Below are 27,553 nucleotides of genomic sequence, written 5' to 3' on the forward strand. Positions count from 1 at the left end.
ATTTCTGTAGGAAAATATATTCTTAATCTCCCAAAAGTGAATTTTACGGGAACTTTTGGAATGCCGTATTTTACTTGGGGACAGCCAAGAATCTGCTGTTTGCCTGGAATGTTTGGAGTTAGAAGCATTAACATGTTCTGGTTGTGACTTCCAAAAACTTTTCTGGGCCCTTTCATTGTATTAGAATATGCTTAGTTAGATTCAGTGTTGTTATTACTTGAGCTAAGTGGATCGTGACAGGGATGAGAGAATTTATTTTTTTAACGCAAAACTTTTGATAGCATGGGGAGTGTTTATCCTAGTGTCTCCTTGGCTCCTTTAGCTTATTATTAGCGCATTGCCTTGTGAGTTTGCATCACAGCTCTCGACTGTAAGCCCGATTATTCGGCACTAACCTGCCATTCCATTTACCACTCTGTTTTCAGTTTGCTTCCATGGACCCTCTCAAGTTCTTTCCCTGGATTTCTGTTTAGTTAATATTCTTTATGGTTCTTTCAGTTTCTCTACTTCTCTTTTGTGCTCAGTAATTGGAATGGGGAGGTTGAAGAAAAAAAAAAGGTGTACCTTTTGGAATATTTTGCACTGTATGAGGTTTGTTGGCTTCATAATTCTAATAATAATAAAAAAGACTGTATGGTATCCTAGACAGTTTTCCTACTCTACCTGTTTTCTATAGGATTTGATGTAGGAAACATGCCCTGTATCAGTGCGTACACGTCAGTGAAGACTTTTGCAGTAAAACTGAGAATCACTTAGGATTAGATTTTTAAATTTGCAGGTAGAAAGTCATATACATCAAAATTGCCCTTAAAAATTCTTAAATCTGCTCGTAAAGTAGAACGCACACAGTTTTATATGTAAGTTTTATTTGGAAATCCTTATTGGAGACCAGCTAAGTTAGTTCTTGGGAAGAAATAAAAGGAAAGTCTCTGTGTAGATGTTCAAACCATTGATATTCAAACCATTTGGCTTGTTAGAAAGTGATTAAAGAAGACAGTTTTCAGTGATACAGACAGACTTTTTAATGCTTCAGGAAGTGAATGATCTTGCAAAAATGGGGCAAAAGGTAGAAAGTTTTTATAGGATAAAGAATAACAAGGAGGAGAAAGATAGGAAATAACCACTTGGCTGAGGCCACACAGTCAACCGTGTTTGGGGTGAAAGGGAACCAGGAAGTAAGCATAGCTAGCGCCCAGGGTCGGCTTGGCCTCTGGAGATTGGCTGACTGGATCTAGTGGATTTCTGGTCATGCAGAGATTTAGGGGCACACAGAAATCTAAGTTTCGGTTTCCTAGTGATGTGGTGGGAGCATCTCTATCTTACAGTCTAGAAATGTACTTAAATATGCTATTAATAACTTTAAAATCTCTAGGAGTAAACGGGGAAGAGATGAAGAATTGATTGTTCCTGTTGCTTGCAGGGGTTTATTTGTTGATGTTGTTGGTTTTTTGTTTTTTGGTTTTTTTTAAATGATGAATGTTTAGGGGCGCCTTGGTGGCTTCACGACTTCGGCTCAGTTTGTGATTTCATGGTGTGTGGATTCGAGCCCCACATCGGGCTCTGTGCTGAAAGCTCAGAGCCTGGAGCCTGCTTTGGATTCTGTGTCTCCTGCTCTCTCTGCCCCTCCCCTGCTCATGCTGTGTTTCTCTCTCTCTCTCTCTCAAAATTAAATATACATTAAAAAATTTAATGATGAATGTTTATGGCTCTGGTACATATTGATCACTTTGTTGTAAAAATTAAATGAGAAAACTTACATGAAAGCTTCCAACAGGGAAGTAGTAGGTGTTAACAAACATTTGCTGGATTTTAGTCTAAATGTCACAGGTTGTATTGTGGCCTGCTGATGAGATTTTTCCTTTGTTTAGGCCTTTTGTGCGAAATAAGCTTTTTCACTGACAGAATAGGAGATGGCAATTATTCTTTCTTTCCTGGGTGTTCATAGGATGAATTGAGTGACGTTATTGATATTAAGGATCCGGATTGCACTCCTGCCGCTGAACGAAGACAGAAACGCCTGGCTGCTGAGCTGGCCAAGTTTGATCCTGATCATTATCTGTGAGTAGTGAGTTTTTTGAGTGTTTAATAATTGATCTGACATTGATTTGAAATTTTTTGGAGTGTCTTTTTAAGTATGCTAGGCCTGTGGTTTTGGGATTCTAGAAATTAGTGATGGCTCAGTGACTTGTGAATTAACCAACCAAGGATTAGGCCTCTGCGATCTTTCTAAGATGTGCATCTTGGTAGATCACTCCAGCGTTGGGGAACTCTTCACATACTTGTGTAAGTTTTTCCTCGCCGTGCTTAAAAGTAGAATACTGCATTCATGAGAATATTTATAGTTCTTTTCAGTAGACTTTTTCTTGTAATTAATGGTCTATGTAAATGAAAAGATGTTTCCGTTTTTTTAAGAATTTGAATCTTCATTTACTGCATTTCTTGGCTAATCTAGGGTTTTACCAACACTTCATCTCCAGGCACCTGTAATTGAAGATCTGAGTCTGATTAACAAATAACTATTCATTGTGGTAGGGTATAAATAAAATCGAATTTTAAGTTTTGCTGTATTTCCCATCTGCCTTGTTTTTTGTTGCCATAACGTGTCTCTTTCAGGCTTGTATTTGCCTAACAGACTTACCTGGTTAATGTATAGGTGAATAATCAATAATCACGTGACACATTGTGATGTCTCTCACTGGCCACAAAAGCAATACTTCTTCCACGTCAGGGATTGTCACCTGGCCTCTGTGGGTGCTTGGCTCTCTTAGGATGTGAGTCGTATGTTGATGTAGGCCTCAATTATTATTCTTCCCAAGCTCTGGGCCAACAGTTTCTCAGCCGTTATATATGCAGCTATAATCATCATATTCCCTTCTATTTGTATAGTGCTTTCAGCTTATCAGGTGCTCTCAAGTGATAATTTAAATCCATTTTCACAACAGTTGGGGAAAGAAGGTTAAGGGACTTGCCCAAGGTCATACCACCACTAAATGGCTCGGTCAGGACTTGAAAAGAGTCTTTCCATTTGTCATTTTGTATTTCCTTTTCATGTGCGCTATTTCAGTTTAACTGCTGTTGCTCTTGTGATTAACATTCTATCTCCTGTGACACAGTGGGAGACTAATTGGAATGGCAGAAATCTATCTTGTGATGTTCAAATGCGTTGAGTGATGTGTGGTGATAAATGGTCGGAACTATTCAACATCCTAGGGGGACCCGGGTAAGAGCAGGGTATGTTATATTTTGGAGGACATCTGAGAGATTCAGCTCCATTTACATTGCCGTTTCTAATTACCTTTATCTCTCCAATTGTGGCTTTAAAGGTCCACTGAAGAGTAATTTGAAGAAACCTATTTAAAATCATGCTGAATGTTTAAAGTGGGAAATTTCATTGTCAGCAAATTTCTCGGGCCAGCATGAAAACAGAATGAGCTTTACAGGACTAAAATTTCAAGTGGGAGGGAGCTTAATTAGAAGATCTGCCTATCTCTTCTCTTCTAAAACTGGAAGAATAACTACATGGCCTGAGAGAATTAGGAGACTGGAATTTATGGTTAGCAGTGTGATATTATATGCAGTTCTTATTTTTCTCCGTCTTCTGTGTTTCTTTATCCAGAAGCTCATTTTATTTAATAGTATGCACGAACTGTTCTTTCCATTTTTTTTTTTAAACGTTTTATTTATTTCTAGGGGAGAGAGAGAGAGACAGCGTGAGCAGGGGAGGGTCAGAGAGAGAGGGAGTCACAGACTGAAACAGGCTCCAGGCTCCAAGCTGGCAGTCAGCACAGAGCCCGACGCGGGGCCCGAACCCACAAACCGCGAGATCATGACCTAAGCGAAAGTCGGATGCTTAACCGACTAAGCCACCCAGGCACCCCTGTTCTTTCCATTTTTTAATGAAGACTTCTTACAAGAGTGGTTTAAATTTAGCCATGGGCAGGTCAGAGAGTGGGAACCATGATGTAAAGGTTCTTTGTAACTTCTCTGGTAACAGTAAGACTTGGGGTCATTGTAATTTTTGTGTTATTTCTTACCCATTATTCATACCTACTGACTGACTCACCCAGATGTGTTAATGTTAAGTGAAGTTCAAGTAAAATTCTTTTAAATTTTCAACTAAAAAAAATTTTTTTAGCACAATGCTTTTTAAATTGTTCTTAATGGTTAATACAGTGGAGGAAAAGATATGCTTCAACTTTTACCTATTGTGCAGATAATGTATTGCATGTATTATGTTACACATTTATGTATGTAAGTGTAATGTACATGCATAATACATAATATGTGTCAGTGTGTAGTATATGAGACTTTCAAGTTGTTTGACTTTTCCTTACTGGTCATGATGTCTCCTCATGGTGTCTGGTATTTTGGGAGCTTAAGGAAAACTAATTTTAATTCCATCCTAAGGCAGAACACAATGAGGTAAATCCATTATATAGAAAAATCCATGCCTTTCAAAGGCACATATAAATGACTTAGGATAGTTATTAGTTTTTAGATCTTTTGTTGTAAAATCTAGACGCCATTCTGTGCTGGTTTTCTCTGCTGTGTGTTTTGCAGGCCAGCAAAATATTGGGCATATAACAGATGATCCCTAAACATGTAGTGTTTTTGATGATCTATTTTTTGCTATTTGTAACTCCTTTTGGATATTATTTTTACACTACAGTTTGTGGAAGGCATCTTGAGACATTCTGTAACAGGCCTTCCTGTTTTGCCTGCTATAGCCAAGTTTTCATATTTCTCTTGCCGAGAGTGGTTTTTCTTTCCTTCCCCCTGCAAATTGTTTTTTCTTTTTTAAATTGTCGGCATATCTTTTACTTGAATTCAGTTCATGAAATCTGCCTGTGTCCTTCTTTGGGAGAAAATGGAAGAATTCAGTTAGCTTTCTAAATATCTGTGAGATAAGAAGAGGTGTACAAAAGTGATCAGTAGCATTTGGGGTGCCATTTTAAATTGGAACTTTTCAGTGCTGTAAATTTGTTAAGGAGTTTGGTCTGCTCATCCGGCATTTGGATTGATTGAGGAATGTCAAGGCCAGAAGTGGTAATGAGGAGGCTGGGGAGAGGACCACGTGCTTCCAGCATGGCTCTTTATTCAGAATGGCAAGCTGAGGAGAAAAGTGTTAGAGTGAAATATCATCTATTTATTCTTTCACATATACACTGATTTGTTCAAAAAATAGTGGTTTGAATGAACTGCTTGCCAGGCAGTGTCACACATACCCAGGATTTGCGTGAATACCACAAGGTCACTGCTTACTTTCTAGTGGGGAAGGAGATGGTACTTGGATTTGTGGTAAGTGCTCTGCAGAAAAGTCACGTTGTTAAGGGTTTGGAGAGCAACTGGGTTTTCGCTGACTCCTCAATGACGTGTCCAAAATGGAACTCAACATTTTTACCTTTAAAGTCTTCCTGAATTTTCTGTTTGGTGGAGTGTACCATTTTTCACCCCAGTCACTCAGGGTAGAAACCTGGGATTTATCTTCTACTCCTTTCTTACCCCACACTTCTAATCCATCCAAAAGTGGTACCATTTATCTCTTTACTGTTTCCTTCACTCAGTCTCTTGCTGGTCCTCCTGTGTGTCTGACTTAGTGCAGCAGTGTCATGACTTCGTGTTTGGTATCTCCACCTCCAGCCTGGACTGCTGCAAATCCATCAGCCACAGAGCCACCACTGCCATGTGTTAAGTGCTGTAAATGAACATCTGCTTTACATCTTAACTGGGTTCTCCATCACTTAAAGTATAAACTTCTGCCTCCTTAGCACGGCGAAGAAAGTTCTCTGTGATCTGGACTGCGCTTACCTCTGGGGCTTCTCTTTTGCCTCTCCCTGTCCACAGTTTGCACTGCAGTGATAATGGATATTAGCTATGTCTCCACCTGTACCACATTGCTTCTTGCACACTTTTTATTCACGATATTCCTGTTTCAGCTCTTTTTCTCTCTTGCCCCACCTAGCTTGGATAGCTTTTACTTCTCTTTCTAGACTGAGCTCCACTGTCGTCCCTGGCTCCCTACCTCCCAGACTGGCAGGGGAAGCCCTCCTGGGAGCTTCCAGGTTACAGATCAGCTCAGTTCTGTAACATTCTCTGTTTGTACCCAGTCCCATATGGAGCCCTAATCTTCATTTCTCTGCGGCTACTTTTTCATGGGGCACTCAATAAATGGCTCGGTCAGTAAATGAAAAAATAAAGTCATTTTGGAAAGTAGAACACTAGTCAACTTCAGATCTTGTTCACGAAACTCTTACACCATGGACAGTATAAAGTATAAATCTACACGTTTTCAACTATTGGGACTGTATTCATGAGATTTTATTCAAAGAGTCATTTAAACATTTTGAAATTTTTGTAAAGAGGGCATGGAGGTGGTAAAGAGATTTTACAAAGTACTGTTCCCTCCCACCTGCATCACTTCTAGGGAGACCCAGCATCTTTTCAGATGGGCTTTTCAACTCTTGCCTTAAATGTTGTCAGCTCTCCAGTATCTGGAGTCCAAAATTTTGTCCCATTCTCCAAGCTCTCACTGGATGATTCTGTGTTCTCCCTTTGCTTCAGTCACTGTCTAAATGCTCATGACTCCACGTGTCTCTCCTGAGCATCAGCTTTGTGTGGCTAAGTGCCTGTGGCACTGGACTCTGTATGTCCTACAAGGGTGTCTCAGACTCGGCCTGTCCCAAGCAGAAGTCATGATTTCTCCAGCCCTGTCTGTTTAGTGTCCCTGTGTTCCTGTCTCATCAGAGGGCACTCTTGTCCACTGCACTGTCTCGACTGGAATGCTGGGCATAGACCTTGACGCCTGGGTCATTTTTACGTCTGCATCCTAAGGATTCTAGCCTCTGACTGTCGCTCGGATCCAAACCCTTTGCTCCATGTCCACGGCTACTGCCCCCTTCCAGGCCTCCATGATTCTGTGCCCTGGGGCTTGCTCTTTTAGGCCATTTTCCAGACTGCAGTGAGAGTATTGGGCCAAAGCACACTGATGTCACACCCATATGTAAAAGCTTTTAAGTGTCCAGTTGTTTTTAGTGATAAAAATCCAGTAGAGTTTTTGACATGGCTTACGGTGTTTTTGTCACTGCAGCGTATTATTTTCAGCTATCCTCAGCTCCCCCCACCCCATTCCTTAAATGTGCCCTCTTGGTTCCTGGCCTTTGCTAACTATTCTTTTAGCCCAGAATACTCTCTCCTACCCCTCTTAGTCTAGTTAACTGTTAATTGTCATTCAGCTGTTGGCTTAGATAGTCTTCCCTCCAGGGATCTTCCCTGTTTGACTTTGCCATAGATGCTAGTAATGTAAGGTCATAGTAGTTACATAGCACTTGTATTGTGCCTGCCGGGCCCTCTCATGACACTGTAAGTTCCATAAGGACCACATGTCTCTTGTCAGCCGTGTAACCCCAGTGCCCACATTGGAGTTGGCACAGGGCAGAATCAGTACTTCTGTTGAGCTTTTTAAAGCATTTTAGCTTTTTATTCGTAGTACTTATCTTTTTGAAATATCTCTCATGCACCTGACAAAAATTCATGTTGAGAATTACTATTTCAAGATCATTACTATTGAATTTTGTCCAGTATGTACTTTTATTTCCTCAGGCATAGAAATGGGATGTTTATATTGGTTAATGGCTTGGATTCTGGAGTAAGACTGAATTGGCTCCAGATCCTGGCCACACTTCTTAATGGTTCTTTCACCTTGGCCATGATAAGACAAATTTTCTGACCCTCAGTTTCCACCCATGTGAAATGGGAGTATCAGTCGTACCTCCTGCTCATGGAGATGGTGTCAAGATTTAAGAAAGTAATGGGTGAAAACCATTTAGTGCAGTGCTTGGCATGTATGAAGATTCGGTAAGTTATCTGTGATACCTCTATTTTTAGAAAGATTTCAGTATCTCAGTTGAAAGAAAAAATACTTCTGGTCATAAAACTATCAGAAAGTCAATCTATGAAAACAGCCAATTCCTTGACTTTGGAATTAACTGAAATATAAATGGATTTTTCACCATGAGTTCTATTTTTTGTTGTTCTGTTCCCACAAATACCAGTTTTCAGCTTTGAAAGCAGCGTGGTAGAATTTCTGAATAAATGTTCTCCAGGAATATATTTTAAAGGTAGCAGTTATTTTGCAAGTTAAAACCCAGAAGGTGAAGTACAGGAAAATTAATTTTCTTTCCTTTACAAAAGTTGCTTTGTTCTTTTTCAGTAGTTTTAAGTGAAGGGATTATTAGGTCTAGCAGAGCTAAGTAAGAGAAATTGCATCTTGGTAGAAAGTATGAGGGTGCATGCTAATAAATGATGTGTGTGTGTGTGTGTGTGTGTGTTGATGTGTACTCTTTCTGTGGGTGTGCAGTATTCTGTATTTCCTATTGAATATTTTTTTTTTCTTTGCTTGGTGGAGTTAAAAGATTCTTTACTGTAACCTTATCAGAACAGGTGGTGCTTAAAAACCTAGCCCAAGTTCAGTGCTTTATTCCCTCGTGTGTTCAGATTTGCCTCATCCCACGTCAGTGCATGACCGAGGTGGGCCTTCAGGGGAGGACTGGGCCTTTCTCCACCTTGTTTCTGAGGAGAGCAGAAACGTTACATACCCCTTTAGTCCGACCCCAGCTTTCGTTTTATGGCGATTAGTGACCACATAGAAAGTGAATACAGTGCTCATTTCCTTGATCTGTACTTTGAATTAACAATCTTTGTTTCTGGTACAAATATGAGGAGTTAAGATAAAATTTAAAAAAAAAAAAAAGGAAACCAGCTCAATTCTATGTAACAAGCTTGTTCACTGTTTTCCTCCCAGAGCTGACTTTTTTGAAGATGAGGCTGTTGAACAGGTTTTGAAGTATAATCCTTGGTGGATTGACATACATTCAAAAATGATGTCCTCTTTGGGAAAGAGTCAGGAGCAAGAAAATCCTGCTGCTTTAGGTAAGAAACTCAAAATCAGGCTCATTTGTTTCCCGTCTTCCTTCTTCCTAAGCACACAATTGTAATTCCCTTATGGAGGGAAGAGATTCTTTTGGTTTGCTAATTTTGGAAATGGAGACTTTACCCTGGACTGGAAAATGCTACTTGGTGATTAGATTGTTCTTGGAACAGTCTTTTGAAGTATAGTTTAATCATTGGGGTCTTTTTAAAAATTCTTATTTTTTAAGTAATTTAAGGACGTGAACACACAGGACATTTGTTAATAGTTGAATAATCCACTTGAAATTAAACATTCCTCTGTGGTAAGGGCATTTGAGTATTAGCCGTGGTGGGAAAAGATCTTGTTTTCATTCCCTTTGTCTCTTGAGTGAATTTGATATGTCCTCCTCATTTTTTTCATGGTATTAAGTCTGTATGTTAGAATTATAACAGTTTCAGATAGATCAAGAATAGAATGCCCATGATTTCCATCAGACTGAGTTGGTTTTTATTTCTGTATTAAAAAACAGCAATCACTATTAACATTTATGGGTTATTTTCAGTGCATAATCTGAATATTAGCTTTAGGAAATTTATAAACAGACTCACACTTCTCTCTGTTCTTTCCTGGCTTTCTCCAGTCTGTAGCACATGTTGTACCCCTTCCATGTCAGGCACCTAGGGTTCTACCTGAGCTTTAATGGCTGCCTGGTGTTCTGCTGTATATTTGTATCATGATCAGTGGACATTTGGGCTGTTTATTACTGTTGCGACATTTGGGTTGTTGACAGTTTTTCCCAGTAACGTTCTTCAGCCCCTCAGTCTGAAGTTGCTACAAGTCTGTTGCGGAACAGTACTTGGATTCTCTGCATAGTAATGTGGTAGTGTGTCGTCTGCTGTCTTTCCATTGTCTAGCATAGTCCCTGTTATATAAGTTCTCAGTAAATATTTAGAGAGTAGATAAATATTGTAGTAAATACTTTTGTAGTTCAGTTTTGTTAGAGTTTAGGTGATTTCTACCAGATTGAAAACAACTATAATCTTTTGTACTTGACTACTGCCGTAGAGAACCTCATTTGTAAACAGTGGCTCTTGTTACCTTCTTTGCAACAAATCCTTGGTTTTATATTTGATTTGAGTTTAAGACTCTTTCAGAGACGTCCCACATTGACACATTTTCAGGTAGAGGATTGCTCACAGTGTAGGTGGTACTTGTACGTGCCATGTAGATCTGCTTAGAAAGTTTGCTGACTCTGAAATCATCAAGGCTGTCTGCTGGTTTCAGTCCGTTTCCCCGATTTCAGTGCAGTATTTTGATGAGGTGGTGCAGGTGGAAATTGGTGGTTGTGTAGTTAAGTTTTCTGTCCACAAGGGTGAGCTAGTTGCCCTTAAAATCAATAAAAGGATTTACCTTTCTTTGATTTAAATTCTGACTTGCTCCACTTTGACCGGTTGTAGCTTGTTCTAGGCCCTGTTTTCTGTGAGAGCCAGCCTTTGAGTTAGTTCTGGGTGTGTAATTGTAACGTAAGATTAAGCTAGTTCTTCCCTTAAACCACCGTCCCTCCTGTCCCTTCATCTCCATCCCACCATGACATGTGTCCCTACTGGTGCTTAGAGAACAGTTGTAGTCTCCCGAGCTAGTGTGGTGATTCAGTCTAAAAATCACCTTTAAAAATAGCAAGGACTTGTGATCTATGGTAGAAGAACTCGAGTTCTGTGTTGTACAGAAAGCACTTTTTCGCACTATGCCAGGTCTAGGGGTGAGGATGGGGTAGAGGCTAAAGGTGGGGCTCAGGCTTTAACCCCTTGCTCCATCAAAGCTAGCTGTGTGACCTTGTAACTGTGCAGGGTTGCTGCGGAAATCATAGCCCCGCCTCATGGAGTTGTCTTCATGACTGAATGACATGATGTACTTAAAGTCCCTAGCATGTTGTAAATGTTAGAGATTATTATCATAGAGTAAAATCAATGGCAGGAGTGCCAGGAATTGAATGGCTTCTCTATGAAATTAAAATTTCTGTATATTTATAAAGCTTTAAGGGGAGGTTTGTTTTTTTTCTTTTTTAATGAGATCTTTCTTTTTTTTTAAAATGTTTATTTTTTTGTTATATTTGAGAGAGAGCACGTGCATGTGAGTGGGGGGAAGGACAGAGAGCGAGATAGAGAGAGAGGGACAGGGGAGAGGGGATCCCAAGCAGGCCCCATGCTGTCTGCACAGAGCCTGATGTGGGGCTCTGTCCCATAAACCATGAGATTATGATCTGAGCCGATACCAAGAGTGAAACATTTAACTGACTGAGCTACCCAGGTGCCCTTGTCTTTGTTTTTTTCTTGTTCAAGTATTGGAGAGCCCCGGAATTAAGAAAATACATTGACGTGTGTTGAACCAGATTACAATATGGGTGAAAAGAAATAAACCAAGCAATAAACCTTCAAGTCCTCAGCCTCCTCAAGGAGCGTGCTTGTGCTGTGTTTTCCCTTCTGCTTTCTCTTTGTTCTTTGCCCCCCCACCCCCACCCCCCGCAGTCTCCTTACTTTGTCACAGCAGTGGGCTGTTGCCAGGCAGATACAACAGTGCAGGTGAGGCTCTACCTTTGATTCAGCCTCATCATAAGATAGTAAGCTAGATTGTTCAGAATTCCAGATAAGCCTTAGATGGTGAACTTTGCTCCCTGTCTTTGCCTCACTTATGATTCGTTTGATTTTATGATTCCTATGATTTTCATTGTAGCCCCGAGTTACAACATGGAGACTTTTATTAACGTCTTCAGTAATGATTCCAGTCTTCCTCCCCAAAGGCTTGTAAATGGGAGTGTTAAACGCTCCGCTCCCGCTGAGCTCTGGTTTCGTGGGGATGGTCTCACCACATTTCCCGTGTTGTCTTTCTGTGGTTAATCTCAGCCCGGGAATCTTGGCACACGGCTGCTTGGTGTGACACCACATAACATTTTTAGTCAGTGAACTTCCTAGCGGGGACATCCTGTTTGGCACCAGTGAGTCCTTCAGTGTTTGTGGAGCTAACTGTCAGTGTCAGCTTTGAAAGTTGTAGCTCTGCGGGGCTACCCATTTAGGCTAAAGGTTTGAATGCAGCACATTTTCTTCTGGTTCCCTTGATCTGTTTCCAGAAAGTATACAGTATAATAGACAGATTTGCATTCCTCTGAGAGGAGCTGGATCAGGGATTATTTAATTGTTGACCCACAGACGACAGATATTTGGGAGGGGGATTTAGAGAGAAGGAACGATTTCAAAGTAACAAAACTAGAGAATGCTCAAAGTGAAGTAAGAAGGTCACTTTCCATTTTGATGGGAGCCCCTTTGCTGCCCTCAAATGTACTGACTGGGGTTTTTTAACATTGGGAGGGGGTCCTGGGCCTTTTGCATGGGGCCAGTGCACCAGTTTCTTCCCCAAGTGAATTGAGCTTTCAGCTGCCTTTGTTTGACTGTAGATTATTTATAGAAGTATAATTAACCAAAATGTTGTGAACTGTATAGCAAGGCTGCTTTGTAGTGTAGCTAAGTCATACAAATGCCTGACAAATGTTACTCATGGTGGCAATCATCCAAGTATTGTTGGCACGCATCTGTAGTTATTTCCAGTGCCGCTGCTTAGTTAGACCTGATTGTGTGCAAACCTCCCCAAGTTCCCCTCTGGGTGATGTGATTTACAGCTCCTATCAGAAAGGCCTTGGGGAGCTCAGACTTTTGGTTTCTCTAGCGGTTTCCTACTTTGTTAGTATTGTTATTTATCATCTCTGGTTTCTTTGCTTGAATTTCAAAATTTAAATGCATTTGTGTATTATTAATGGACTATTTAGGCCAAAATGCGAGTTGAAAACACTCAGAAAAAGGTGGTGTGTTTTAAGGAAAGGCTAGGGGCACCCAGCATCCAAGAATTCATGAGTACATTCAAGTAGGCTTTCCTTCTATATACAGTCATGGAAAGTGATTTAGGTTGTGCAGAAGCCCTTCTTGTGGGTAATGGAACACCAGAGTCTATAGTTCCTAGGTCAGTTTTTACAGATTATTAAGTATATATGCAGGTGTGATTACTTAAGAATGAAAGTATAAACATTTAGATGAGTTAATGTGTTATTAAATGGTTCTGGGCATGCTTACCTTATGATTTAGAATTATCTGGAAGCAGAAGTCCTTATTAGTCAACTAGGATAAAGGCTTTTCTCAAGTGAGATAATATCATCATGAACACCTGGCATTTTGCTATTAGCTAAAGTAATGAACGTCTCAAAAATTATACCTAGGGGAATACTGCCTCAAACCTTCTTAAGAATTACTAGGGGGCTTAAAATGGTTTGTTGAGTATACTTTCTTCATGCAGTGAGTATGTGCTTTCTTACATTTTCCTTAAATCAGATTGCTTTAATTGAACTGAGAGCTTCTATTTAAATTAAGGGATCTTCGCATTAGGCCTTTAATGAGACATGGGGCACCCAGTTTATCTGTCTTATTAATTCTGTTTCCAAATGCCAGTCTTTAAAGAATCTTTTACCTGACACCTACCGGCATTAAGTTTAAAAGTGTACGCATTTCTTTATGTTGCTGCCAGCAAATGAAGCAAATGCATTCCCATAGTTGTCATTTATGTAAGCGGCATGTGTGCAAATCCATTTCCTGTTTCTTCTTACACTTTTTAAACGTAGGATTTCTAACATCGTTAAAAAATGATTACATATATATATTTCAAGACCTGGTTTTTTGCACTAAGTAAATTTTAATGAGTAAAGGAGTATTGCTTCTAGTAATTTCCAGTAACTGTATTTAAGATTTTTTCCCCCAGAGGATAGACTGTAAAACTGCTGGAAGGAAGCCTTTAAACAAAAAGAAGCTGTGTTAAAGTTAAGGCCCCTAGGAGAGGACAGAAGTGGGTTTGGGAAACTGTATGTGAAAAGGACCCAGCATGTGTGAGGAAATCTCTCTCTTCTGGCTTTTGTCCACTTGTGATGAGCAGAAGGCGAGTTTTTGTTGAGTGGAGATAGAAGGGATGGGGTAACTGGCTAGTAAGAGTGTGATTTGGGAATACTGAAAAGCAACTTTAATAATTTTTGGTCTCCTAAAAGGCATCACAGCCAGCCGGGTGTCTTGTCTTAGCCCTCCTCCCCTAAGGCGCTTCCTGAGTTGGAGCTGGGCACGTGAGCACACAGCTAGTGATGCCCCAGTGACCCCCTTTGCCTTCCTTCTTCGCCCCCCGGTGTGGTCTTGTGACTGAGTCCTGGATGATGGGGAATGACAGAAGTGCTGTGTGCCCTGGACCAGGTCTTTGGAAAAAGAAGGTGCTTGCCATCTTACTCTGCTTTCCCATTGGTTAGGAAATGGTAAAAACCTGGAACAGCTTTCTTAGACGCATCGTCGGAAGTCCTATGATGGAGATACTGATACCTCACCAGCCCTGGCTCATTTGCTCAGAAAAGTGGTGTGGGAGAGAAACTTCTGTCTCAGAGAAGCCACTGTATTTTGGGCTCTTCTGGTTAGCAGTTGGGCCTGTCCTTACCTAAATGTAACAGCCAATTCTAAAATTTGGAGACAGAGCCTTTTAAAGTGTTTTGTGTGTTTTTTTGTTTTCTTTTGTGTTGTTTTTTTGGGAATTACTTTGGTATGAGCCACTGGAGCCGGAAGTTAAATGCTCCTCTTTATCAGGCTTAAAAACTTTTTAAGTGAATTTGAAAATAATTGTCTGGTAGGGCATGGAAGGAGAATGAAAGATTACTTTGCAAGGTAAAGGATTGATAACATTTTTTTTTTAGATGCAACTTAAAATATCTAGCTGCTTAAGTTTCTGTAGAAATCACTCTAAGACAGGGAGCAGGCCATGTCTTTCTTACACTAGCTGGGAACTGAGGACACACGTGTAAGAGTCGTTACTCTTTCTGTAAGTCTTGTTTTAAGATAAGATGTATTTTATTTCATGTGTGGTAATAACCAATAATGCTCATGTTTTAATGTGAGAAAATAGATACTTGATGATAGCTTGCCTATATTATAAACATCAGAGGAAAATTAGAAAGAACTTTGGCCTTATACTTGTTTACCTTACTAATGTAGACATAAAGCATTTATTAAGTACTTCATTTTTTTTTTTTTTGGTCAAGGCAGCCAAACATTGGGTAAGGTGGTTTGTGGGGAAAAAAATGGCTTTTCTCTCTCCTGTCAATAAATTACTGGAAATTGGGGGAAAATATTGTATTTACAAGTCACAAAAGCTGAAAGTGCTTGGAAATAACTTTTAGTAAGAAAAACAACAGATCTATTTGACAAAGTTAATAGTTCACTATAGGGGGAAAAGACCGATTACTGACCCAATTGTGCTGGCACAATTAACTGTTTATCTGGAATTAACCAGAATCTTAAAACATGAAAAAATTACTTCCAGCTGGATTAAAGACTTAGATTTTAGAAAGGAAACCGTGAATCTTAAAGAGAAGATGAGAGATTTCATGCACCATTCAGGAGTTGGGGGAAACCTTATCAAAGTTTGCTTGTCTTTTGTTTTTTAAAGATGGATATACTTGGCTACACACACACACAAAATAGATAAATCAATGGCAAAGGATCCCATAGACAAAGTCAGTAGAGGTGCAGTCGACTTGGAGATATGACTAGGGTTCATGTCTATAAGAGCAAGTTCTTAAAAACTTGATGAGAAGCCGTCCAATAGAAAAAAAAATGGGCACAACACATTTAATGGTTCATTCACAGGTTGCCAGCAAACCTATAAAACAATGCTTAAAGTTCAGCAGTTAGAAAAATACTAACTGCACTAACAGTGGTATATCACTATATTATGGTTTTTAAAATTTTTTTTCTCTTTAACAAATTACCACAAATTAGAAACAGTTCATTTTCCATAGCTCAGGACTCAGACTTGCTAGGTGGGTCCTCTGCTTAGGGTCTTACAAGGGTGTAGATAAGTGTGGCCATCTTCTCTTTTCTTTTTTGATATGTGTTGGTAGCTGCATTCTTTTCTGGATCTCAGGGTTCTTTTCCAGGCTCACGTGATGGTTGACAGAATTCTGTCCTTGCAGCTGTAGAGCTAAGGTCCCAGTGCCCTTGCTGGCTGTCAGCTGGGGGCTACTTTCACATCTCACAGGGCCCCACACTTTCCTGCCAAACAGCCTCTAACAACATGGCGTCTTATTTCTTCAAAACCCAGCGGTGAATCTCTGGCTCCAGTCGGCTCTTTAAAGGGACATAATCATGACGTTGCTTGTCCCGTCACCATTGTCATATTCTTTTGGATAGAAGCAAGTCACAGGTTCTGTCCACATTCAAATGATGTGACTCAGTGGGGCTCCTCTTAGAATTCTTCATATCACCATCACTTGCTATCTGCTAAAGTGGAAATGAGTAGGAAAGGCTCTTACATTTATTGCTGGGTGGGAGAGATGTGTGTAGAAGGAGAATCCAGGGCCATTAAAAAGGGAGAGTTGTAGCCTTTAAATAAAGTATTCTTTAAAAACAGAGGCACTTTTTAACCCAGTGAATTTACTCTGGGGAATCTCTTATAGAAATGAAACCTCCCAGTATCCGAGGACGTGTGTTAAGGACCTTTATGCGGTCTTACTAGCAGTGGCAGAAAACTGGAAGCCCACTGGATGCCCGTCAGTAGGGGGAGTGGTTGGATAGAGCACACCACACCACGGAATAGTCTACGCCTTTACAAAAATTAGCTAAGTACCAGTTGACTTGGAGAGATTTGCCAGAGTTATTGAGTGAGCTAGGCTAGATGGAGAGAAAGGATCTAATTCTATGACGGGGGGAGGGAGGATGGTATAAATTCCTTTGTATATGTTTATGTATATTACATGATGATAGAGAAAAATATGAAATGCTATATACTAGATTTGTAATGTGGAGGAGGCTCTTGATAAAGACAGAAACAGGGTGAAAGCCAAAGAAAAGACACACGGTTGAAAAAACCACCCTCTTCCCACAAGTCAGATATGTGTGATGTGGTCACATCTGTGTGTTATGCAGGTAACACTTTGTTTCTTTGTATAAAGGACATTAATAGATACTTTGCCTTTAATGTTGACTATTAAATGGGAATATTCCTATTTCTTTGTATAGAACTTTCCAAATGGATAATGAGTATTTACAGAGTGCTGTATTTAGCCATTATGTTTTCTCTTCTCAAACTGTGTTATCTTAATTTTAAAGTCAATAGTTCTGGCATTTAGATGCTTCGAATACAGGACAGTGTAGCAAAAAGGGGGGGGGGGGGCATCCCGGAAGGAAGGAATAGATACTGTTTAGACATTTCTCCTTTATTTAGCTCTACTAGGGCTTGAGCAGATGCACAGACCTTAATAAAACTATGAAGTCTACTTTAAAAGTTCCTTCTATATTCAGAGTTAAACTACTCTTATTTCAGTTTCTATAATCGAAGTTCTAATTTTGTCAAATCTTGCCCGCTGGGGGTTTTGCAAAACTGAATGGAGCATTTTATTTTTAAATGCATTTTTTTTCTAGTGTCTTTTTCTGAGGAAGAGAAATATCAGCTGCGAAACTTTGTCAATAAATCTTACCTACTGGACAAGAGAGCTCTTCGCCAAGTGTACTACAGTTTGATTGATATCCTTCTGGCATATTGCTATGAAACTCGTGTCACTGAAGGAGAGAAGAACGTAAGTGCACGTGTGTCTGCATTTGGCAAAGGTGACCGGATTGAATCAAGTGAAAGGCGTCACTCCTCCTGTCAAGGGTGATGCCTGTTGTGATGATTTATTCGGGGGCTGCTCCTGGCGGTGCCACACTTGCATGTTGGTGGTGGGTACCGACGTGAACACGCATTGCTGGCTTGTTCTTTTTCCTTCCTTTTGCGCGTCCACATCTATCACGTAGTAGAGCGGGGCAATAAGCTGAGGGTAGAGAAGGGATATCCTGAGCTCTTATCTCTTTAGGAGAGGACTTGTTCAAAGAAGAGGGCTGTTTCCACATGACACTTGACATTGACAAGAGGTGAACTTTACCACACTCATTTATATTCTCTGTCCGAGCTGTCCATGAACAGATGCAGGGTATAGCAGTTGCATGGTGTACCCATTTTACAAAAATGGGAATCGGAGCATTTATCTGCAGATGTCCCTCCATTTATATAGTATGTGTGCTTCTGAAAAAATTACGTGAAAATCACATTTTAGAATCCTATCTTTTTGCTTTTTAAAGAAATCTTGTAAAAGTAAAACCTTTTGTAAAGAACATTATTTTTTAAATGTTTTTTTTTAATAATATAAAAATTGATCGTATCTCTCCTTGATCCACATTGGATTTTGTAAACGAAGAGTTTAACGTCTTTCTCGCCTAAATCAGCGATCGTACGTTTTAAAAAGGCTGAAGAACCAAAAAAAGTCTTCCCAGTCACTGTACCCCTGCAGCTGTTTATAATTGTACTTGCTCAAGGGTTGTTTGCGAGCTGAGCATATGCTCTCCTTTTTTAAAAATTACGCAGAGAATTCATGTCAGTATAAAAGGAAAATATACATATGAAGAAAAGAATTAAAATCTCCCATCATCTCAGCCATCAGAAATAGCTACTGTTACAAGGAGACACATCGCTTGCAGTCTTTCATTGTGTACACGTGTGTATGTGTATTCAAATTGGGTCATGATGTACATTACTTAATCTGCTTTTCTTAACATCACAGCATAAGCAGAGTATTAGGATTAGAATTTGATATGTGCCAAATTTTCTGTTGTTAGGATCCTGAAAATTTCAAAGCTGACTCTTGGGATTTGCATTTGACTCCCAAATGAATATTAACGAGTGTATCAAGGGCACAATATAGCTGGAAATGGCTTTTGTCTCCATTCATCGTATAAGGATATTGTAATTGGAGAAAATAGTTTCTTTTACTAAAAAGTACTTCACATTATTGCTCAGGGAGACAAGTGAGTGTGTTCAGTCATGCTTGATAAGATTTACCATTTTTTGATTCTTTTATTCGCATATTAGATGCCAAGAAGTCTTATGACTTCAAGACCTTCCCTAGAATGCACTTAATCTCACAAGCATTCTCTGAAAGGCCAGATTCTTGAGCATCTTTTTAAGTGCCACAGCCAGCCTTTCAGCATTATCTTTGAGTCCTTTGGCAGATTACTTACAGAATGTTTGGGTAACTTAGTTGAGAAAGACAGGAATTGAGCAAGCCTCGCTTTGCTTTAAGTTTTAGTTTCAAAGCCTCTGCTTGTTTGCTTTTATGTTCTGGTACTCTTATCAGTGGAAAAGCTTTACTTTGTGAAATCCCAAGGAAAGTAGGCAGAAACTTGCCTTTGATAGCTTCTGCAAAGCACTTATTTTTCCTCAGTCACAGATACTTCTTAGTTCTTCTGTACGGCAGTGCTATCGAGACACCAGTTGAGTGAATGGTTATATTTGCTTTATTTTTGAATGGCTTTACCTCGAAAATGACACTACTCTTTTCTCCAAAACAAATGAAGGTTGAATCTGCATGGAACATTAGAAAACTGAGTCCCACACTTTGCTGGTTTGAGGTACGATTTTCAGTTGCAATTCCTTCAATATTGTTTGTTTAGAAAGTTTTTTTCTTTTCCTGTTGCCATTAGTTTGTTTGGGTAATTTAAGCAATTCCTTGACTTTTTACAAGTGGAAGCTTGATTATACACATTTCCCCCCCATCCTTTTAATAAAATTTGGATTGCCTTCGTAACTCTTCCACTGATGAGGCTAGGTAGGATATCCAGGCAGTGGGAGGAGAACAGTGTCTCTAAGTTGGCATGTATTGGGGCTCAGACCTCAAAGCTGGGAAGCAAACCTAGGCCCCTACTAGGGGCCATTTCCTGACCATCACAAACTGTGCTAATAAGCGTTTTATATGTATTACCTCTCCTATTCCTTCTAGTAAGTCTGTGAGATAAGTATTACTGCTATTTTACAGACGAGGAAGCTTAGATCATAGAGTTTGAATTACTCATCCCAGGTCTACAATTAGTTTGGAGAGATCTGGTAACTCTTCTAGTATAGTAACGATTGTTTTATAAATATTTCCTAGTAAATTGTTATGTAGATCTTATAATAATATCAGAGGATGCTATTTAAAATTTACTCTGAACAAATTGTTGAACATCAAAACAGCAATTAAAAGTAGAAGGGCACCTGGTGGCTGAATCAATTGAGTGTCCAGCTCTTCATTTCGGTTGAGGGCATGATCTCAGGATTCATGAGCTCGAGCCCCACGTCGGGCTCTGTGCTGACAGCATGCTCCTCTTCATACATGCACGCGTTTTCTTTCTCAAAATAAACAAACATTTAAAAAATAAATAAAAGAAACTTTTAGGGGTGCCTGGCTGGCTCAGTTGGTAGAGCATGTGCCTCTTGAACTCGGGGTCATGAATTCGAGCCTCACACTGGGTGTACATATTGCTTAAAAAAAAAAAAAGAACAAAAGCTAGCATGTAAAATAATAAAAGCATGTTAAAAAAAGTCAGTTTACACACCTGATAATTGGATCATCAATTAAGTCAACTAGTTTTTTGTTTTTCCAGTTTAATTCCTAGATACAGGGGCACCTGGATGGCTCAGTCAGTTAGACATCCTACTTTGGCTCAGGTTCATGATCTCATGATTCACCTAGCCCCAAGTTGGGCTTTGTCTTGACAGCACTGAGCCCACTTGAGATTCTCTGTCTCCCCTTCTCTCTCTGCCCTTTCCCTGCTCTCTCTCAAAAATAAACATTAAAAAAAAAATCCTAGATATAGTGTATTATAAGTTGTAAAATCAAGGTGGTTTCATGGCATCACTGTTTTTTTTTTTTAAGTTTATTTATTTTGAGAGAGAGAAAGCGCGGATACATGGCGTGGGGTGGTGGGGACGGCCACAGAGAGGAGAGAAAACTTCCCAAGCAGGCTCCACTCTGTCAGCTCAGATCCTGGCAGCGACATGGGGCTCAGTCTCACGAACCAAGAGATCGTGACCCGAGCCGAACACTCAGCTGACTGAGCCACCCAGGCGCCCCTCATAGCGTCACTTTGGTTAAATTGAGAAGATGTGAACAAGATTGCAACATTCAGCTTTGTTAGAGGATTTTGCTACTCCAGAGAGTGTTCCGTGAACCAGTGCTCGAACAGCACCTTTGGCTGGGAGCTTGTGAGAGAGAATCTCAGTCCAGACCCACTGAAGCAGAACCTGAAGCGAGGTCTCCAGGGAGTTGCCTGCATACTGAAGATGGAGGAGTGCTCTGTCTAGACTTCACTTGGGTTCTGCTTATCGAGTGATCAGCATATAATGGAGAAGCTGATTTTGTAATAATCGCATTGATTACTTACATTGGAAACAAAATAGTCGGTAACTAAAGAGTTTCATAGTTCAGTTATTACAGTCTACCTGAATAAATTCACCTATTTATGATCTTATTTTGGAATTTTTATTGATTTTGAGGTAACTTAGAGTTGCCAGAGCTATTAAGAGCTCTGTGAAAGTTTTATAAAAGCATTAGTGTTTGGGAGATGGGAGAATTTTTTCAAGGCTTATAACTCTTTTTAAGTATAAATTGTTCATTGTGACATACTCACTATTCTTAATCAGATCTCTCATTCGTTCAGGATTAATATACATGGAGATTATTCTGCTCCCTTAGTTTTACTTTTATATTTTAAGTTTTATATATGGGTTACAGATTTCATACAGTTTTAATCAAAATCCAATTAAAAAACAATTTTGTACAAAATTGCCTTTGTCTAGTGTTTTCAGTAAGTCTTGAATTGCTGATGGTTTCAATTGGATACTATTCAAGATAGAATACTATTTTCAAGAAAGCCCTTTTTTCTTTGATAAGTGAAAGCAAATTACTGAAATAAATACCATGTATTTCTCATGCCCAAAGCACTAAAAAAGAAGAAGAAAAAGAGGGAGACTGTGAACACACTTCACTAAAGAGTTCCCCATCTTTCATCTACACCATCTCGAGTGGTACTAAAGGACAAAAATATGAAACATATATCATTTAACAGTGTCTTTTATGTGCATCTGTATTTTGTTAGTGCCATGTGTTTTAGATTCATATTTGTAATTCTTAAAGGACTTTTTGAAACTTTCCTGCTGCATGTGTGTTTTTTAAGGAGCATTTGTGATATCTTGATAAAGTATGAGAAATTACAAGGGCGGCAATTAAATATTTCATTGTAAGGTGTACAAAAAGAATCCCATGGCATGGTTTTATATTACTCTTTTGCGTGGCTTCGTGATGATCCGAACTTAGTTTTTAACTGAGAGTAGTTTCATATTTCGTTGTGTCCTTTTGTTTATGTAATATGGAAATGATTACTTATTTAAACTGTACTTCACAGACTTGGACTAATGTTCATGAAATCCTGGTGTCGTTTGGAAGAAGAGTTTTATGCTACCCACTTTATCGCCACTTCAAGCTGGTGATGAAAGCTTACAGAGACACTATAAAGATCTTGCAACTAGGTAAGATCCTTTTGTGATGGCACGTGTGAGAGGGAAAAAGTTAGGTTTTTAGTCTGTGAGGATGCAGTCATGAGTTTTGCTTTTCTGTGCATAAATGAGTAATGAAAATCATCAAATCCAATCGCTTCTCCCCCTGCACGTATACAAAGTAATACTTCCTCTCTGTAGGTACACTCTTTTCTAAGAGCTGCTGGGAGGGTCACCGGGGAAGGTGCACAGCATTCCAGACCATCTCGTACTGTGGTCGAGCGCACCGCTCACTATTTCTTGGATGCCTGCAGTTGTCTTGGCACTCTGCTTGGACTGTGGGTATAATAGTAATAAGATCTAGTCCCTGTTTCCATGCAGGTTACGGTTTTGCCAGGGCGACACACGACACTTAAGCAATTCCATTACAGAGTGAGAAGCGCTCTGCTGGGGGGAAGCAGCGATCACGGGGAGGAGGCACAGAGCCTGGACTTGGGAGGTCAGGAAAGGCTTTCCAAAGACAGCACAGCTACTCTGAGGACCTTTGACGATTGCAAATCTAACCTGAAGGGACAGACATTTGCTGGTTTTAAGGATGTGGAAAACTTTGAGCTCTGAAACAAATTCCAAAGTGACTATAACGGTATCAGTGGATTAAGTATATAATTTCCAAAGTAATAACTTTGAAGGTGGCAGCATCCATTTGTATGGATTAGTTCTGGCACATTTATTTAAAAGTCACTTTCTATCCTTTATGGTCATTTCTTAGATTCTTCCCCGGGGAGTCTCGTTCTTCCTTTGTCCTTAGATAAAGATACTTCTAGGTGTAGGTTTTTAGACTTGAGGATTAGAAGGGGAAAGTAAGGGAACTCTTCCCTTGACACCCAGGTGACGTCATTGGCTTAAAAGGAAGAATCCCATCTGTAATGTTTGTCTTTCCTGGAGGAATTCCTAGGATTTTCTTTGACTGCTGTGTAACCTATCACCTTCTGTCCTAGAGGTAGAAAATCTGATTTTGAAGTAGATTCTATTAAGGCAGATAATAATTATCGAAATGAATTACAGTTAAATGAAAGATAGGTGTTTGTTAATCAAGTTGAGTTAGGCTAGCTCTATTTTATTTTGAAGGACTGTTGCTCAGAAAGTGGCAGAGCTACTCCCTTTGAAAAGAATCAGTCTTTCTTAACTCATTGGTAGAAATGAAACTGCTTTGTTTTTTCTCATGTTATTTCTTCTTGCCTTTTTTTTTTTTTAAGCTTTTGTTGACTTAGTTTTGAGAGATAGAGACAGAGTGAGAGTAGGGAGGGGCAGAGAAGGGGAGACCCAGAATCCCAAGCAGGCTCCATACTCTGAGCTGTCAGCCCAGAGCCCAACTCAGGGCTCGAACTCACGAACGGTGAGATCATGACCTGAGCTGAAGTCAGATGCTTAACCAACTGAGCCACCAGGTGCTCCTCTTCTTGCCTTTTAAGATATTTCTTGAATTGCAGCAAATTACCTTGAAAAGTTAACCTACTGTAAGTGACTTGAACTTGGGTTACGTGTCACAATTAATTTCTTGTTTAAGTCGTGTTAGATGATCTGTGCGTTATTCATAGATTTAAACAGTGAGAATGAACTTGCGATTATCCTGTTACATCATGGTTTCCAGATGGAAAACTGGGGAAAAAAACCCTATAGTTTCTACTCTTTATTCTGGGAAGTAATCTGGTTCTCTGGATTTTTATTTTGAAAGTAATCAGTTCTGTGATTGCATAACCAGAAATAAATTTGTTTTCATTGACTTATGTGGTAATCAGTTACTCTAACAGTTTTAGTAGGTGAGAAGTGAAATTTAGACTTGACTTTTCATCTTTATCAATCTGACAAGAAATAGTCTTATCAACTGTACCGTGACAGCAACTGAAAACCTTCGGTAACACACTGGAGGACTGTCTGCTGAAAATGAGTCGGAAGCCTCTCTAACTGTACCCAGTATGTTCTGTGGCTGATGTGGGTTGTGGTTAGTTAGTGCAGAAACAGAGAGCTGGGTTGTCTAGATGTCGCACCATAAGCTCTGGGGAACACCAGCTCCGAATGAGGGTCGTAACCTGTGTTTACCCAGGTGGACGGCACAGGGACGCATGACTGCCATCGAAGCGTCTTGTGTGTTTGGGTGCCCCATGGTGTCACTGGGCACAGCTCTTTTGTGGCACTGAAGATTTTCCAAGAATGAATTCGTGTCTACGTAAAATTCAAAACGCAGTCACACTATTTAGTAGAAAGGTCTAATAGTTTGAAACTAACAGTTTGAAAGTAATGAATAACTCTTCAAATAACTCTCCCCCAAAGAAATAGTGATCTTAACTGGAACTAGCTTTCAAAACCAACATAGCGAGGCTTCAGAATGTACAGAAGATTTCATTATAGTGGATTGACTACAATCTGAATTTTTAGTTTGTTTTTTATTTTTTAAGATCCGAGTCATAGTAGCTTGACTGACTTCATAGTAGCCTTCCAAAGGATTCTTTCCTGGGCCTTTGGCTGTTTTCAAGTTTGTGTTCCTCCTCCTACCCCTTCCTCACCCCTGGGAGACTGTGAATCCTGATCTCTTTCTTTGCTATACGTCTAATCCAAATTCCTTTAAGGGCAGAAAACCTGCTTCGTCCTTTTGAGTACTGTTTTAGTGCTTCACGCGGGACCTTGTGCATGGAGTTTCTTTCCCTGGATCAGTAATCTGGGCCACCGTGATCAGCCCCCCTTTTTGTTTCTGCCCTGTGTTTTAAGCAACTTTTACTTCCTTCTCCCTGTTTCATTCTTTTGGGATTAAGTAGGTCGAATCCATGATGGAAGCATCGCTGAACTGCTGTTACTCACTGGAACTGAATGAAAACAGAGATGAAAGGAGAACAGCTTTTCTAACATGCTTGAGATTTTATTCTGTTCAGAAGTGATATAGTTTAAATTGATTATACACTTTATACTGGTTATTATTTATACCAATATCTACATTTCATTTATCTCTATAATGGCGCTCCTCATCTTCTCTGTCTTGCTGGGCTTTTGAACATATAGTATAACTATTGTATTGAAGACACTGAACATCATGGGAAACAACTTAGTTTTTTCCCCTCAGTTTTCCCTTTGAACTCATTCTGTCTGCTCTTTTATTGTTTCTGGGTGGAATATATATCCTATAAATATCATACCGCATCACATACACACCTGTCTTATATAATAAGTATTCTTTAAATTTTTATATCACTTTAAATTACAAGAGTCTCTTTTAAGTACCTAAAATGTCCTCTTTGAACTTGATTAAACAAGTAAATCTTCCCTTCCCCATCTGCGGCCTGCCTCAGGTTGGGAAGCCAGCACTGGGGGAGGGGGGCGGGGGCGGGGAGGGGGAGCTCCTCTTCATAGTTCCAGAGCAAGCTCCCACACTGTCACCACAGGCTAAGCCTTCCTGCTTCTCAGCAGGGGGCTTTTATCAGGTAGGAGTCAGACACCTGTCTTTGGACCCTGTAATTCCTAGGGGTGATAGGTTACACTCCCTAGGGGCCTCTCTTAAAATTCCCATTCTCTTCCTTTAGGGTGACCAGAAGGTAGTTCCTCCCCTCCCCCTTGGAGGTGATTGAAACCCCACAGCACTGCAGTTTTATCGGAAGAGTTTTTCTGGACCTGTTTTCCTTAAACTCCTGGAGCTCATTGTTGGGCTTAAGGGGGTCATAAATCACCAGTTTTTTGTTAGTCTCTCTGTAAGTTTAGCATGAAGAGGTTAGCATCTTTTTTTAAAATATGGGAATACTTGTTATTTGTTTTGTCCTTTGTGGGGTCATTGGAAATGAGTCAGAAAGAGTCCTGCCTTACTGTGCTAGTACGGTAATAATAACCACAGCTGCCATATTAACTGTGTTTTGTGGGCCAGCGCGAGATTTCATTCTTCAGGTACCTTATCGCATTCCATCCATTTTGCTAGTCGAAGACAGGCTCAGAGAAGTTCAGTCATTCGCTTAGGGTCACACAGCTATTAGTTGGTAAACCCTGGATTTGATACCAGGTCTGTTTGCCTCAAAGTCTATACCTTTTGATTGTTGAAATAGTTACAAATGAAATTATATGAAGCCAGGGATTTACTTCAGAATAATCCACAAGGGGTCGGGGGAAAGTGTGCCAGGTGCAGGTAAAACAAGGTGGGCCATCAGTTGGTACCTGTTTAACGTTGAGTCACGTGGTAGTTCACCACTCTGTAGTCTCTTTTTGCCTATGATTTTCCTTTATAAAGTATTTTTTTTGTTGTTTTTTAAGTATGGGCTCTTAACCACTACGGTGTTTTAAATTTACCATTTTATAGAAAACACTTTAATTCTTGTTCAGACAGTTGTTTACATATATTTTTTTGGCTGATGAAAATATACGTGTGAAATTATCTTTTTTGGTTCTGTAGGGTTTTTTTGGTTTTTAAAGATTTTGTTTTATTTAAAAAAATTGTTTTTTTGGGGGTGCCTGGGTGGCTCAGTCGGTTAAGCGTCCGACTTTCGCTTAGGTCATGATCTCGCGGTTCGTGGGTTCGAGCCCTGCATCAGGCTCTGTGCTGACTGCCAGCTCAGAGCCTGGAGCCTGTTTCAGTCTGTGACTCCCTCTCTCTCTGACCCTCCCCTGCTCACGCTGTCTCTCTCTCTCTCTCTCTCAGAAATAAATAAAACATTTTTAAAAAATTGTTTTTTTTTTTGAGAGAGAGTGTGCATGTGCAGGCAGGGACAGAGAGAGAGAGAGGGAGAGGGTGTCTTAGGCAGGCTCCATGTCCAGGGTGAAGCCCAACGCGGGGCTCTGTCTCAGGACTGTGAGATCATGACGTAAGCCAAAATCAAGAGTTGGATGCTTAACTGAATGAGCCACCCTGATGCCCCAAAAGATTGTATTTTTAAGTAATCTTTCCACACAATCTTTGAACTCACAACCTTGAGGTTAACAGTCAAATACTTTCCCTACTGAGCCAGCTAGGTGCCCTATTTCTGTTTTGTCTTTAAGGCTATCAAAAACCTCCCTTTCTCTACATGTTTGAGGTCTGAGGACTAGTAGCTACATGGCAGGCTCTAACCCAAGAAACAGCCTTTAGGAGGTTAGTTATTGACACCACCCGATGATGGTTTTTCTTCATATAATTAATAATCCTGTGTATTAGTCACTATAGGGCTTAATAATCATTTTTTCAGAAATGACTGCTTACTTAACCCTTCTGTAAATAGATATAAT

General features: G+C 39.9%; 1 protein-coding gene across 2 annotated transcripts in view; it reads left to right on the plus strand.

The window, feature by feature from the left end:
• The window catches only part of SHQ1 (SHQ1, H/ACA ribonucleoprotein assembly factor), a 100,998-nt gene that overhangs the window by 16,443 nt on the left and 57,002 nt on the right, over positions 1 to 27,553 (plus strand). For both annotated transcript variants that reach the window (XM_039230564.1, XM_039230563.1), the window contains exons 5-9: positions 1,946 to 2,058; positions 8,801 to 8,928; positions 17,395 to 17,549; positions 19,363 to 19,416; positions 22,228 to 22,351. In XM_039230564.1, coding sequence (XP_039086495.1) covers positions 1,946 to 2,058; positions 8,801 to 8,928; positions 17,395 to 17,549; positions 19,363 to 19,416; positions 22,228 to 22,351 — 574 coding nt within the window. The remainder of the gene's footprint in view (positions 1 to 1,945; positions 2,059 to 8,800; positions 8,929 to 17,394; positions 17,550 to 19,362; positions 19,417 to 22,227; positions 22,352 to 27,553) is intronic.

The sequence above is a fragment of the Hyaena hyaena genome, unplaced genomic scaffold (assembly GCF_003009895.1).
Source record: "Hyaena hyaena isolate Hyena2069 unplaced genomic scaffold, ASM300989v1 scaffold_48, whole genome shotgun sequence".
Classification (NCBI taxonomy): Eukaryota; Metazoa; Chordata; class Mammalia; order Carnivora; family Hyaenidae; genus Hyaena; species Hyaena hyaena.